Here is a 12,384-nt window from a genome sequence, read left to right as displayed (position 1 = left end):
AGCGATTCTGAACAAGAATTTAAAATTAAGACATTGTTTAGTGACAGAGACACGACATGTGCCAGAAAATGTGCTAATCAGTGTTCACTTTATTTTCAGAGTGTCACAGTAAATGATGATCCTATGACAAAGTTTGTTTAACTGCAAAAGCAGAATTATAATAGAAATAGAGTGTGAATTTATACAGCACCTAGAAGGCTATCGGTATCCTTTTGGAGGGGGGTAACGTATGTTAAATATATGTAGCAGTCAGTTCAACTTCATTTCAATTGTACACACAATACGTTAGTATTTTTAGGGTGCAGCAATAAATATATATTTTAAACCTATGTGATAGCTGTTTAAGAAGTTACATGTTTTCATCTTTGTTTGTCCAGTATTATATATAAAACTGATAAAGTAGGAAACTGAGTTTCCTAAGGTTAAGACTTTTGCATATCGTCTGCAGCACAGCATTGTGAGCTATGGTGAGTATTCTGAGGACTGTACGTCAGAGTAGGAAGAAAAATTTCAAGGTCTTAGCTAGAAGTTAATTAAAATACAGCTTTCCATATTCTCTGTGTTCAAAGATTTGTGCTACTGTAGTATGTGTCTTTTAGATTCTCCTTCCTTCAGCTACATCTACAGATTGTGCACATGGGTTTTTTGTATGACTGATTATAGTTTTGTTGTTTTCTACTTTTGTACTGGAGAGTGACACTCAGAAACCATAGAGGTCCTTTATAATTTTGAATTATGTTGTTCCGTGGCTTTATCAGCATGTTTATTGGTATGTTCTGATAATCCTGAATGAAGAAACATATTTTTTTATTTCTTTGCTCAGACTTTCTAGAGAATCTGCTAGAAACTCCTTATTGAAGCTTCCCTTCTCTCTCAGAAGGGGACAGCTTATGGATTGCAATATATAGTAATGATGAGGTCTCAAAGATCTTCCAGCTCTATGAATTACTGCTTATAAACGTAGCTAATTATTTCACACATAAGGATGTTAAGATAGGCATAAGTTGCTTTTGTTCAACTTTTTTCTTTATTGCTCAGTGCTTAACTGAAGCTTGCATTGCACAGAAAGCAGAACTTCAGAGCATGTAAAGGGAAAACTAGGATTTTACTGGAAGATATTTTACTGACCAGAATCAAAATTCGCCCTATATGTGGAACTGTATATATCTAACCATCCTGCAGGTCTGTAAGCCCTTGCTTACAAAACTAATTAAACCCTTGCTAAATACAGATGAAAATAGGAGTAAATGTTTTATAACTAACACAATGACCTGATTTCTGAAACTTTTAGTGATGGTTTTTTTAGCTTGGCATAACCAAGTCTTGATTAATGCATATAAGACTCCATCTTGTCACTTTTACTTGAAGGATCATCAATTGGGATGAAAGACCTGATAGTCAAATTATAATGTTGAAATTTTGTCCCAAGATGTTAATAACGTAAAACTTGTTTGGGAAGGTAAGTGTTCTGTCATTGAAAGTAAAAGCTGTGCATGGACCTAACTCCCCTTGTTGAGAGGTCTTACTGCTGTTAGGGCATATTATTCCTTCTGCAGACCGGTGCTGTAGTGCCACGAGACTTACAGACTAGCAGTACACAGCATGTGAAAGGCAAGGACATTGCAGTTGTTAACGTAAGGTGACTGGGCATCGTTTAAATTATGCCAATACAGATGTATTTTAATGTACTCCATAAGTTGTTACTAACAGTTGCAGGAAGGTGATATACTCTCCATTGCCATCCCACCCCCAAACCTGTGTTTTAGTTGGTCTTTAAGAGGTTGGTAAATGATGCACCACTTTTTCTCACACCAGAATCGTATAGAAATGTTTTCAGTCCTATTATACCATAGACTCTAGAGAATGTTGGAGAGACAGATGACTCTTCAAAAGGCTGTTGAATGATGCTCTGATTAAATATAGTATCATCAGAGAGGTGAGTTTAAAAAGTTTAGATTAGTGGCAGGTTTTCACTTTATTTTTACATTCTGTTCTCTTACGACTTGAACAGTGCTTGGGCATATTAAGACTGAAAAAAGAAAGCTCTAGAGTCTTGCCAAATTAGTTTTCATTGCTATACAGCAGATGAAAGTTTTCATTTTGAACTTTTTTCACTTGGATTAGGAAACGTTACCATCTCTATATGGCTGCATACAGTTTCAATTGGTGTTTGTATTTTCTAGCATCTATGTGCTTTTTTTGACATACCAGAAGAATTGGGGAGCATTAGAACTAATCCTTATTGCATAAATCGTAAGTTTCAACTGCTATTAAATACATTTGTAGATTAAAATTTCTTTAAAATGGAGTAAATTTTAATAAATCACCACTGTTACAGTCTTCCTGCTGCTACATTTGTGCTCAATTGGCTAACAATCTTTGGCAGGTTTAGACAATAGCCTCAGAAATACTCTATAAGGTACCAAGGTAATTTCAAAAGTAGATAAGAAAAAAAATGCCTACATAATTTGCCTTCAGTCATCAACTGAGAGACTTAAGCATGGCCGCAGCTACTGATATAAATACTGTGCTTGCATCCAGGATCTGCATCTGTACAGCAGAGCCTTTATTAGAGGTATCCATAGGGTGAGGTTTTCTGTTTGCAGTGTGCTCTGCGTGTTATTGCTTACACATTACTCAGAGCTGTATGTGGATGGGACTGAGTGGCATTTCTTCTTAATGAGTGTGGAAAGAAGAGGTCCTCATGGAGACTGAGTAAGTCATCTGATGCCACGAATTTTGCCGAGTTCAAAAAAAAAGCGTGCTTTTGAATTTAAACAAAGAAACCGAAGGTAACTGATTATAAATAGAGCTCTTTGTCTCTTAACAGACTACAAACTGTATCAGTTTGGGATTTTTTTTCTGTTTAAGCCCAAAAAGTGAAGCTTAAGGAAAATAAAAGGCAGAAAAGCTGTATTTTAACAATGGTCTCACTAAGGTAAACTGTCATTTTCACTGAGGAATGTGTTGAGTTTTTTCAGGTTAAAACATTGTGTTAAATTAAATAAAACTTGGGTAAAATTGGTGTATCAATACGTGTAAGAGGTGTATTCCAGTACATGCACAGATCCTACACCCACACTGAGGAAGTGCTAATACAGATGTATATGTGCAGTGGGTTCAGTGCTGATTTCAGATTTTTGTCCTTGCAGGTGGGTTATTAAGAATCATCCTGTTAGAAACCAAAATAACATCTTGCATTCTTCAACAAAAGTACAGTGACTGAAGTTCAAACATAGTTCTATTAAGCTGTCAAAAATATAATTCAACATTAGCATTCATAATATATCTGTGCTAGATATCAAATACAGTGTATTATAGGCTGTGTTCACTTTGGCTTGTGGGTAATACCATGTAGTTTCAACTTACATTATGCACTTATCCTGACACAAAAGATCCTTTTCTGGCAGAAAGTCTGAACTGTGTTGGAAGAAATCAATATTCAGGAGTTGGTATAGTATAACCCTAACTGTAAAACTATACATTATAGCCAGTAGGGTTCAGTATGTTTTCACTTTAGAGGTCTCTAGCATACTGGCTGTTTGCCAAAATCAAAATAATATATTAGAAACCATTTGTAGGAATTTCTTTGAAGTCATTTAGATTCAGTGCCAAAATCTGTATTAATCCCTTTTGGCAATGTCTGCTATTTCAAATTCATAATTGGGATGCAGGGTGAGGCTGCCACCTTATTCTGTTTTTCTGACTCTTAAACTACTTCAGGTGATCCTCAGACTTCACAGTTAAGTGGTCAGTGGAAGGGTCATATTGGAAAACTGAAGTAAATTACTTGGGTTTTGTATGTTAGGATGCCTTTTCTTTGAAACACCTAATGAGTATTGTAAAGGAATTTAAAATAGCATGCTGCTTGAAAGTCGCACACATGTATCAGCCATCAGACTATCTGCTTTTCACTGTGTAGAAGCGTACCTAGCACAAAATCGCAGTAAATCTTGTGGTTTCCAATGCACAGATATGAATCTCACCATTTGATTTGGTTATTTTAGAAGTTCAAAACTGGATTGAGATACATGTTAAGACCTTCAGTGCAGGAATTTTCTGCAAATGCAGTTAAAAGAAAATTCACCCTTACTATTTCTTTTAAGTCCTTTCCATAGTCCATTGGTGATTCCAGAGTACCCTGGGGGTGCAAATGTGCACTTCTGAGTTTATACCAAGGCTTGTGGCCCATAATTATGATGCTGAGTTCAGCCATTTTCTTTCATGCTTGTGTAGTAACCCTGACTTAAACATGAAAATACTCCCATTTTGTTGCAACTGAATTTCTTTCTTGTGCAGCTCTTTAAAAGATTTCACTAACATTTTCATTGTATTATTAATGTAACTCATTAGGCTCAGCAGAAGGAAAAGGCAAAGATGACAAATCTCAAACAAAACCGTGTGTTGTTTTAATATAAAGCTTTAAGCTGTATTATACACGCAAAATGCAATCTGTGTCACTGGCTCCCAGTTACATATAAAATACGAAACAAATGCAGGCTCGGTTTTAAAAGTGCTTGGTTCATCTGCTGTGGAACTAACAGAGTTTTCTGCTATTAAAAAACTTCACATTAAGGCCTACTTCTGAATCCTTTATGTTATGTAGTCATTTTTGTGCTTTAAGAGCAATACTTTTTATTGTTACAGAGTTACTGGAAATCTGTCTATTTGGTTATATTTTAAGAGAACCATAGAAAAGTCTAAGGGATGTAAAAATACTAGAAAAAGTGTAATTTCATATTATTGAAGATTTTTTATAATCTCTAGATTCACAAGTTACCTTGAGCACACTACTCTTTGAAAGGATGATTTTATACCTATTTGAGACAATACAAATATTAGAGTAAAAAAAAAAGCAGAGAAAAGGATTAATTTTGACAGCCTTACAGAGGCAGACAACAGGCAATGCAATAAAAGTCCTCTTTTGTTTCAGATTAATTTCTGTGTGATTTAAAAATCAATGGGAGTTAGTGTGGTTTTTTGAATTTTATTTTCCTTACAAGTTTTTAGAGACAAAAGTATTATTCTGTTAATGTTGAAATTAAGTGAGAATTTTTAGAACGCATTTTCTGATGTCTTAAATTGTCTGAAACCAATATTGGTTTAAAGATATAAGCATTTATATGCAAATTTCCAATTAGTCTTATTGATATATTTAACATTTAGGCAAGTATAGTGACTCAAAATGAGTGACAATACAGACAGAAGAAACTTAGGATATATTAGAAATGGAAGGTCCTCCTAACATACATTGCTTTTAGAAGGTAATTAGTAGATGTAGAACAGTTAAATGTGCCTTTGTTGGCAGGTTATTTTAAATATCTTCCAGAATTTGACATGATGTCCTCAAGTGTCTGTATGTCTAGATAAATTAACCCAAACTGAATCATGGTATTCTCTTGCTTTTCTAGACTGCAGAAAATACAAGCCTGCTTGTTTGCTTGGTTTTTTTTCCACACCTCCTACCAGAGCGATGCTGTCCTTGGCTTGGCAATCCACACTAGCATGACTTAAGTACACTCTGATGTTGGGATTTGCTACAGCCTCTTGAAACAATGCAGAGGAGGATGCTGACATTCTTTGTGCAATTTTGTTGGGTTTTATTGTATCTTTTTATGAATTATTAATTCTTTATTTTTCTGAGAGCTATATAAGGAAGACATTGCTTTGTGACTGAGTGATATGTAACTGGTAATGGAACAAATGATCATGAATATACTCTTTCTTGCCAGTAGTTGTCTATCCTTTGTTTGCCTGATTTTCCATCTTTCTTCTAATACTATAAAATTGTAGTTAAGTTGTTCTCATAGCTTCAGTTGAAAGATCATGTAAATGTGGCTGGGCTACGTGATAGCCCTGCGCCTCTTAGCTGTTGCGAAATTACTGGAGCATAGCTTTACAGTGAGTGTAAGAGAGGATATAGCTCTCACAGCTCAGTAGGTAATTCTTGGATTATGTCATGGATATTGCCAGTAGGAGGGCAGTAGAAAGGCTACTTAGATTAAATGATTCAGTCCACTGCTTTAACAGAATGTCATTTAGAGGAGTAGAACTATAATTATCAACATTCTTGGAAGCAAATTTTTTTTTTGCAATAATATATGTTATATACAAACATATATACACTTCAAAATAAGGATCAAAAAATAATGTATGTGTATTATTGCAGCATTATTAAGCTAAGGAACAAATACAGAAAAAAAAATAAGACATAATTTGTGCTCAATAAGAATAGTCATAGTAATACTTCATACAGGAAAGTCTGTCCCGCTCTGTTTTATGTAGTAGATTTAATAAAACCTATAGTGCTGTTTTATTTTAAAGAATTATGGGAAAGCATTTTTTGTATTAACTTAAGCTTAGTTATCGAGGATTTACTGAGCTGGCAAAAAGAAGCATGTTGATGTGCAGAGGATTCAGTGGTTTGTAACTAGTCAGCTCTGTTGTGATAAAGTCAAAACTATTGTCACTGATCTTACATTTTTCCCTTTACATGGTTAATGAGTGGAGGATTTTAAGGCAAAATCCTTATGTTACTGTTCTTGTATAAGAAGCAGTTTTAAAAGTATTTGCAGCTTCTTTTAGGGTGATGTCTCATCTTTCAAAATGTGCAGTTAGCGTGGAGGCCAGTCTGACATGTCCCAATACAGCATTCCTGTATGATATCACTGTGGAGTGCCTATGCTGCCTTTTAATTCACAGTGGCTTTCAGTCAAAATAGGGTGGAAGAAGAGTCTGGGTTTTTTTGTTTGTTTTTTTTTTTTTATTTCTATCATTATAAATAGCTGTATATGAAAAAAAAAAGTTTTGCAAGTTTAATCTTAATAATCTTCACCCAAAAAAAGCAGATACGCTATGTCATAAAATAACTATTAGTGACTAGTTTGTATCCTATAAATCTAACTTGAGTTGATAATATGGTCCATTACCAGCTAACTGCACAGAGTATTTTTCATTTTACACTCTTCAGTTACTTTTTAGTGAAGTGTTAAAAAATATGAAGCTTTTCTCCTCTCTAAAATTGCACACTGTCTGTCTGTTATTAGGGAGATAACAGCTCTTATAAATGTTTCAGTAAGCGTTAAGTAGACAGTTATGTGCACTCTCATTCCACGCTTATTTGCTTACTGTAATAAACTGATAAAATATGTGTGGTTTGTCTCTGTGTATCTGCAGGCATCATGAGTCACATAGATTTCTTTTAGAAATAATGTTGTGTCTGCAGAATTGATTGGTTATTTTCATAAACCATCCAAAGGTACACAAACGACTTCTATTATTTAAACATATGCTGTGTAAGATTTGTAGGGGATTATCTCCTAGTTACTAGAGGCTTCTTGTTCTATTAACTCTGTGGAGGATTATTTTAACCCCAGAGTGATTGCAGGTATCTACTCTATTGGTTTCTTTAAGTATTGCAATTTTATGCCTTGAAAATTTTAGAATAAAACCAAAGAAACCTTGCTTACCTGGCTGATGTAACTATTAAGTAGACTGCATTACATTCACACCGGCCTTTGCCAGCTCAAAACCCTTGCTAGCAAGTAGAGGGCTTGAGAATTCTCTTTTTCCGTAACTAAATTCCTTTGTTCAGCATATGTGCATTTTATTTATTTCTAGTACTGCCACATTAAATGCAACTGAAAATTCATGTTCTGCAGGAATGAAGGTGATTTAAACATGTCATTATTTTGACTGTCCTCTACCTATCTGTTGCTTTGTGTAGTGTGATACTGAAAATAAACGTGAACGTGCTAACAAGTGAAACATGGGCCATAATGCTGAAAGGAGCTTAGATTAAAATCACTAAAAATCACTGGAAGGTTTGAGTAAAATTTGAGTCCGTCTTGCAATTCAATTATAGTGATGGATTTTTGCTGCATCTGTGCATATGTTTGTACACATTGGGCTTCTGACTACTTTTTATGTTTACGTTCCTTTTAAGAAATGGTTTGATAAAAACACCTGTATGTTAACAGAGAGAAGCTAGTGCACTTCAAAATGCTTGTTTTAACATGAATAAAGCATATTTCCTAAGCCTGTTAATGAAAAATGGGTGAACCATTTAATGAAGTAACTTCTCTACTGTGCATGTCCCACTCAAATTAAATGTTAAAAGTTAAAGGCTAAGCTCAAACGTAAAAATAAGATTCAAATTACACCTAAAAAACTTGTTTTATTCATTATTTCAGCAGTGGTTTAGGTAACAGGTGCTAGTGTGGCTCTGCTACTAAACTCTTAGTTCATTTGTCTCCTCCTGAGTACCAATAAGACATTTATTATTTGAAGTACCTCCTTTCTTATTTCTTGACAACAGAGATGTTTTTTGAGAGCCTGACCTTGTCAATTATTTCTAGAAATCTAAACAGAGTATTAATCTATTAAAGGGGAGGGGGAGGGTTATTAAAAAAAAAAATGCTCGACAGCCCTACAGAGGCAAACAACAGGCAATATAATAAAAGTCCTCTTTTGTTTGAGATTAATATTCTGTGTGATTTAAAAATCAGTGGGAGTTAACTGTGGGTTTTTGAATTTTATTTTCATTATAAGTTTTTGGAGACAAAAGGTGTTTTGAATTTTGAGGGACTGTGACCATCCATATAGTTTGTGCTACTTCTGTTCGTTTTGCATTAGCTGGAAATCTGGTCATGTGATGTTACAGGACTCATTATTCTATAAATATAATTTAAACATAAGCTTCATGTAAGTAACTCTAATACCATATATTTATGCGTGCAAACTGGCAATGGACTACCAAGATAGATAGTCATTATGGGTTTTGTAAAATTTCACTGAATTGTGTTCTTGGGACAAAAGTATTAGGCATTTTTATGCTTGTGAGAGATCAGTAATAGAACTCAAAAAAATTACTCCATTTAAAAATAGGGTGCCTATGTTCTTCATGTGGTATTGCTACTGTTACTTGAAGGGATATAGAAGTTTAAATATTTGGGAATATGTTCAGTTGTAAACAGCTGTGTTTTTTTCTCATCCCACAGGAAAACTAAAAACGTTATCCCTGAAAATATTAGATTATCATTCTAGGGGGAAGAAAATGTCTGAACTTCGTGAATTTACTTTAAAAAGTATTAATAAATTGTACAGATTCAAAGTTTGGGTTGCAGAGTTCCTCTCAATTCAGACATATTCTGAAACAGCCTTTAGCTTTCACATTGAAGGTTACTGGTGGACCATTAATTTGTTTCTAAAAAAACCTAGTACCGGTGGTTTTGTGTATTAGTGAAAGAAACACTAGCTAAAAAGTTGAGACTGAAATCTGATGTGGAAGTTTTTGCACAGACGTTTACTCCATCACATCCTGTATGTGTTGTTCTAATTACAGTCATGTAGTATTTGAGTTTTGCGGGAAGAGGAGGCCATTCTGCCTTTTTTCCTTCGTTATTTGTTCTTCATTCAGTATGATCTGTGTGAAACTTAATGTACCTTCCAAAGCCACTTCTGAATGCGCACTTACTCAGGTCCTCATCTAGTTTTCTTCAGCTTTCATCAGTGTAGTGCTCACACTTCTAAACATAGATTACTTCATCTTTACAGATACTCATATGAGGTGATGGATATTACTAGCCTGGCTTTACAGTTCAGAAACTGGTGTGTAAGAGAGAAAGAAAAAGTTTGCTATGTGCTCACTAACTTCCTAAAGTTTTTCAACGGGATTCATTACAACCTTGTGCTTTTGAAATACACTCTCATTTCTGTAACACCTTGTGGGTTTAAATCCCAACTCTTACCATTTTCTCATAGTACGGGATGTGTTCACTAAGTCTTCAGATTAGCCCCTTGATGTTAAATGTGGCAGTCAGGAAAATCCAGCAACCTCTAGGTGTTTTGTAGGGAAGGCAAGAGAAAAGCCCATTCTCCTTGCACAGGTATGGGGTGAAGTTCAGTAGCTCATAGTGCATTGACCAAACAAACAGGATTTTTTGTGCTGAGCATCTGGCTTTTTCAGCCTCTGTATTTCTTTTCTGTGATATTACTTTTCATGTGATTTCCTAGCCTTTCCTTAAAATTTGTTTAAAGAATTCAAATTCATTATCTTTAGTTTTCTGCATGTTCCTTAATTTTGCTCTTTTGAACTCATCATTACAGATCTTCTTAGCAGTGCTGAATGTCTTTTATTCACACTACTTCTTCAGGGTAGAATGGACCCAAACATCCTTGGGATTTCTCTTACTCCTTGTGGCAGCAAGACAATTAAAAAAGTGGCAACATCCTTGTGCTCTATAGAACTGTGGTTTTAGTATTTGACTGGTGTAATTGTTAGGCAACATGTTTTGTGGTTTTAACAAGAGAAGGAGAAGATAATTTTTCGCTGGACTTTCACAGTACATAGTGGGGTTGGGGTCAGCCTTGAGTTCTGATCCATAGAATGGAAAGAGACTCTGTGTTGGAAACAATGTGATTATTCTAACTGTAACTCTTAAGAAAAACTACTGATCATTTAATGGTTACCTGTGGAGTTAAGATATTTAAAACAGATTTATAGTGGAAAGCAAGGTAAATACAACAGTAAGTTAAGTCTGCTATTTCTCAGCATCACAAATGTAATTTTTAGGTTACCTGATATCTATTACTATAATTTTTCTATGAATTTGAATACATCCCGACACGTTTCTAATTCACTAAATTTCTGACTAGAAAACAGGTGCTTTAGCTGAGTGAAAAGTGCAGTATTTAATTGTCATTTTTTCTGTCCTTTGCTTACAACATTCACCAACTGTTTTGTACTTAACAGGTCACTACCCAAGTCTCTGTGCCAACAAAAACACATGAACTGCTTCATCGAATGAGTGGAAAAGGATTAGCAGCTCATTATCACTTCTCAAGACAGCAAGGCATTTTCGGTGATCGTATGGTGTCTGTGCAAGTGACAGTAACAAATACAACTGATCAGAAGATAGAGAATATTCACATCAAGGAGAAGAAATTGCCTCCAGGCATGAGGATGCATGAGTTTGATCCAATAGGTAATAGTATCCTGTTTTTAAAAATGCAGAATCTTAGCTTTGTGCAGAATTTCAAACACAGGAACATGATGTTTCATAGTCATATGTATTCACATACACACATGTAGGTACACACAGATAGCTGCGTATGTGCGTATACATACACACACTCAAGCAACTACTTTTTCTTAGTTACTTAATTTTAAAAATTTAATTCTGCTTTCCGCTGCTTATTTGATTTTGAAAGTAACTCAGATCAGAAATTCCATGCCTGACAGCTTACCTGCTTGTTCAAATAGCAATTACATCAATGGCAGCTGATACACTGAAATTTTTAAGTCTCCCTACAAACACATTCTCTTACAGCCTTAGTCCAGAATGACTATGATGAGCTACTGTTAAGAATGGTGTTTTGATTTATATATTCACAATTACTTTCTTTCCAAGCTTTACACAACCTTTGTAGATGTATTGTGTATTTTGGTGTCTTCAAGTGTTCTCATTGTTTCCCTTGAGAGCTTTTAACATTGGAATGGAAGTGTATATTTTAGTCTTGCTTGCATCTACCACACTTAACAAATTATGGCTTCTTGGACTAGGTAGAAAGCCATGCTGTAGTCAGCCCTAACCTGAATTGTTTTACTTTCAACCTTCTGATCAGGATAGTTTTTCCTGAATTTGTAAGTGGAAAAGGGAACGCAGGTCATAGCAACCTTTTATTCAAGTATTAACTGCACAAAATCTGCTTTCTTTTCTCAGCAGTTCTTTGTTTTAGGACAATGTAGTATAGGCAGAAGGAACAAAAATGTCTCTTTTATAATTTAAGTGGAAAGGACAAACACTCTTTTGACACCACCTGCTGTATTTTTCTTCTCCTCTAATGAGCTATGTTATGTGAATCTATATCACATTAGAAGAATTCAAAAACAAGTTCTTTAAAGCACAGCAGTGAATTAAAGAGTATTTTTGGTTTTCAGTAGTTAAAAAGATGTTTGGTCTTAAATTGCTGTATGCTATTGAAGTACTTGTTTTTTAACATTGAAAAGACAATACAGTTTTACACTAAATAGTTAAAAAAGCAATTGTACAATGCTGCAGTTTATTTTAAAGTTAAAATTTTTGAACAATTTTCATTTTATAATGATACATACTCCATCAAGACAATTACTTTTTGGAAAGGTACTAATTTTTGTGAACTGCTTGGTGCTGATTCCTCAAGTTAAGAAAAGTGCAGAGTTCTGATTTCAAGTTAATTTTGACCAGCAGGCTAATTTCACGTCCCTTCCTTTCAGCATTTAGAGAAATCAAGTCACAAAGGCTTACAACACTGTAAATCAGATAAGGAGATCATGTACTCACAGTAACAGTTGGTGAACTTCTCTCACTGAAAAAAACATGAGGAAATCTGGAATTAATAAGT

At 34.7% G+C, this 12,384-nt stretch overlaps 1 protein-coding gene across 1 annotated transcript in view; it reads left to right on the top strand.

The window, feature by feature from the left end:
• LOC103775212 (AP-3 complex subunit beta-1-like) overlaps window positions 1–12,384 on the top strand; it is a gene marked incomplete at its 5' end in the record, with an annotated part of 82,859 nt that overhangs the window by 54,932 nt on the left and 15,543 nt on the right. The window contains one exon of the mRNA XM_008942655.1: window positions 10,754–10,985. Within this exon, the coding sequence (XP_008940903.1) occupies window positions 10,754–10,985 (232 nt within the window). The remainder of the gene's footprint in view (window positions 1–10,753; window positions 10,986–12,384) is intronic.

The sequence above is a fragment of the Merops nubicus genome, unplaced genomic scaffold (genome assembly GCF_000691845.1).
Source record: "Merops nubicus isolate BGI_N331 unplaced genomic scaffold, ASM69184v1 scaffold17696, whole genome shotgun sequence".
Taxonomy (NCBI): Eukaryota; Metazoa; Chordata; class Aves; order Coraciiformes; family Meropidae; genus Merops; species Merops nubicus.
Note: the sequence above shows the minus strand (reverse complement) of the source record. Positions and strands in the feature narration are given on the sequence as shown.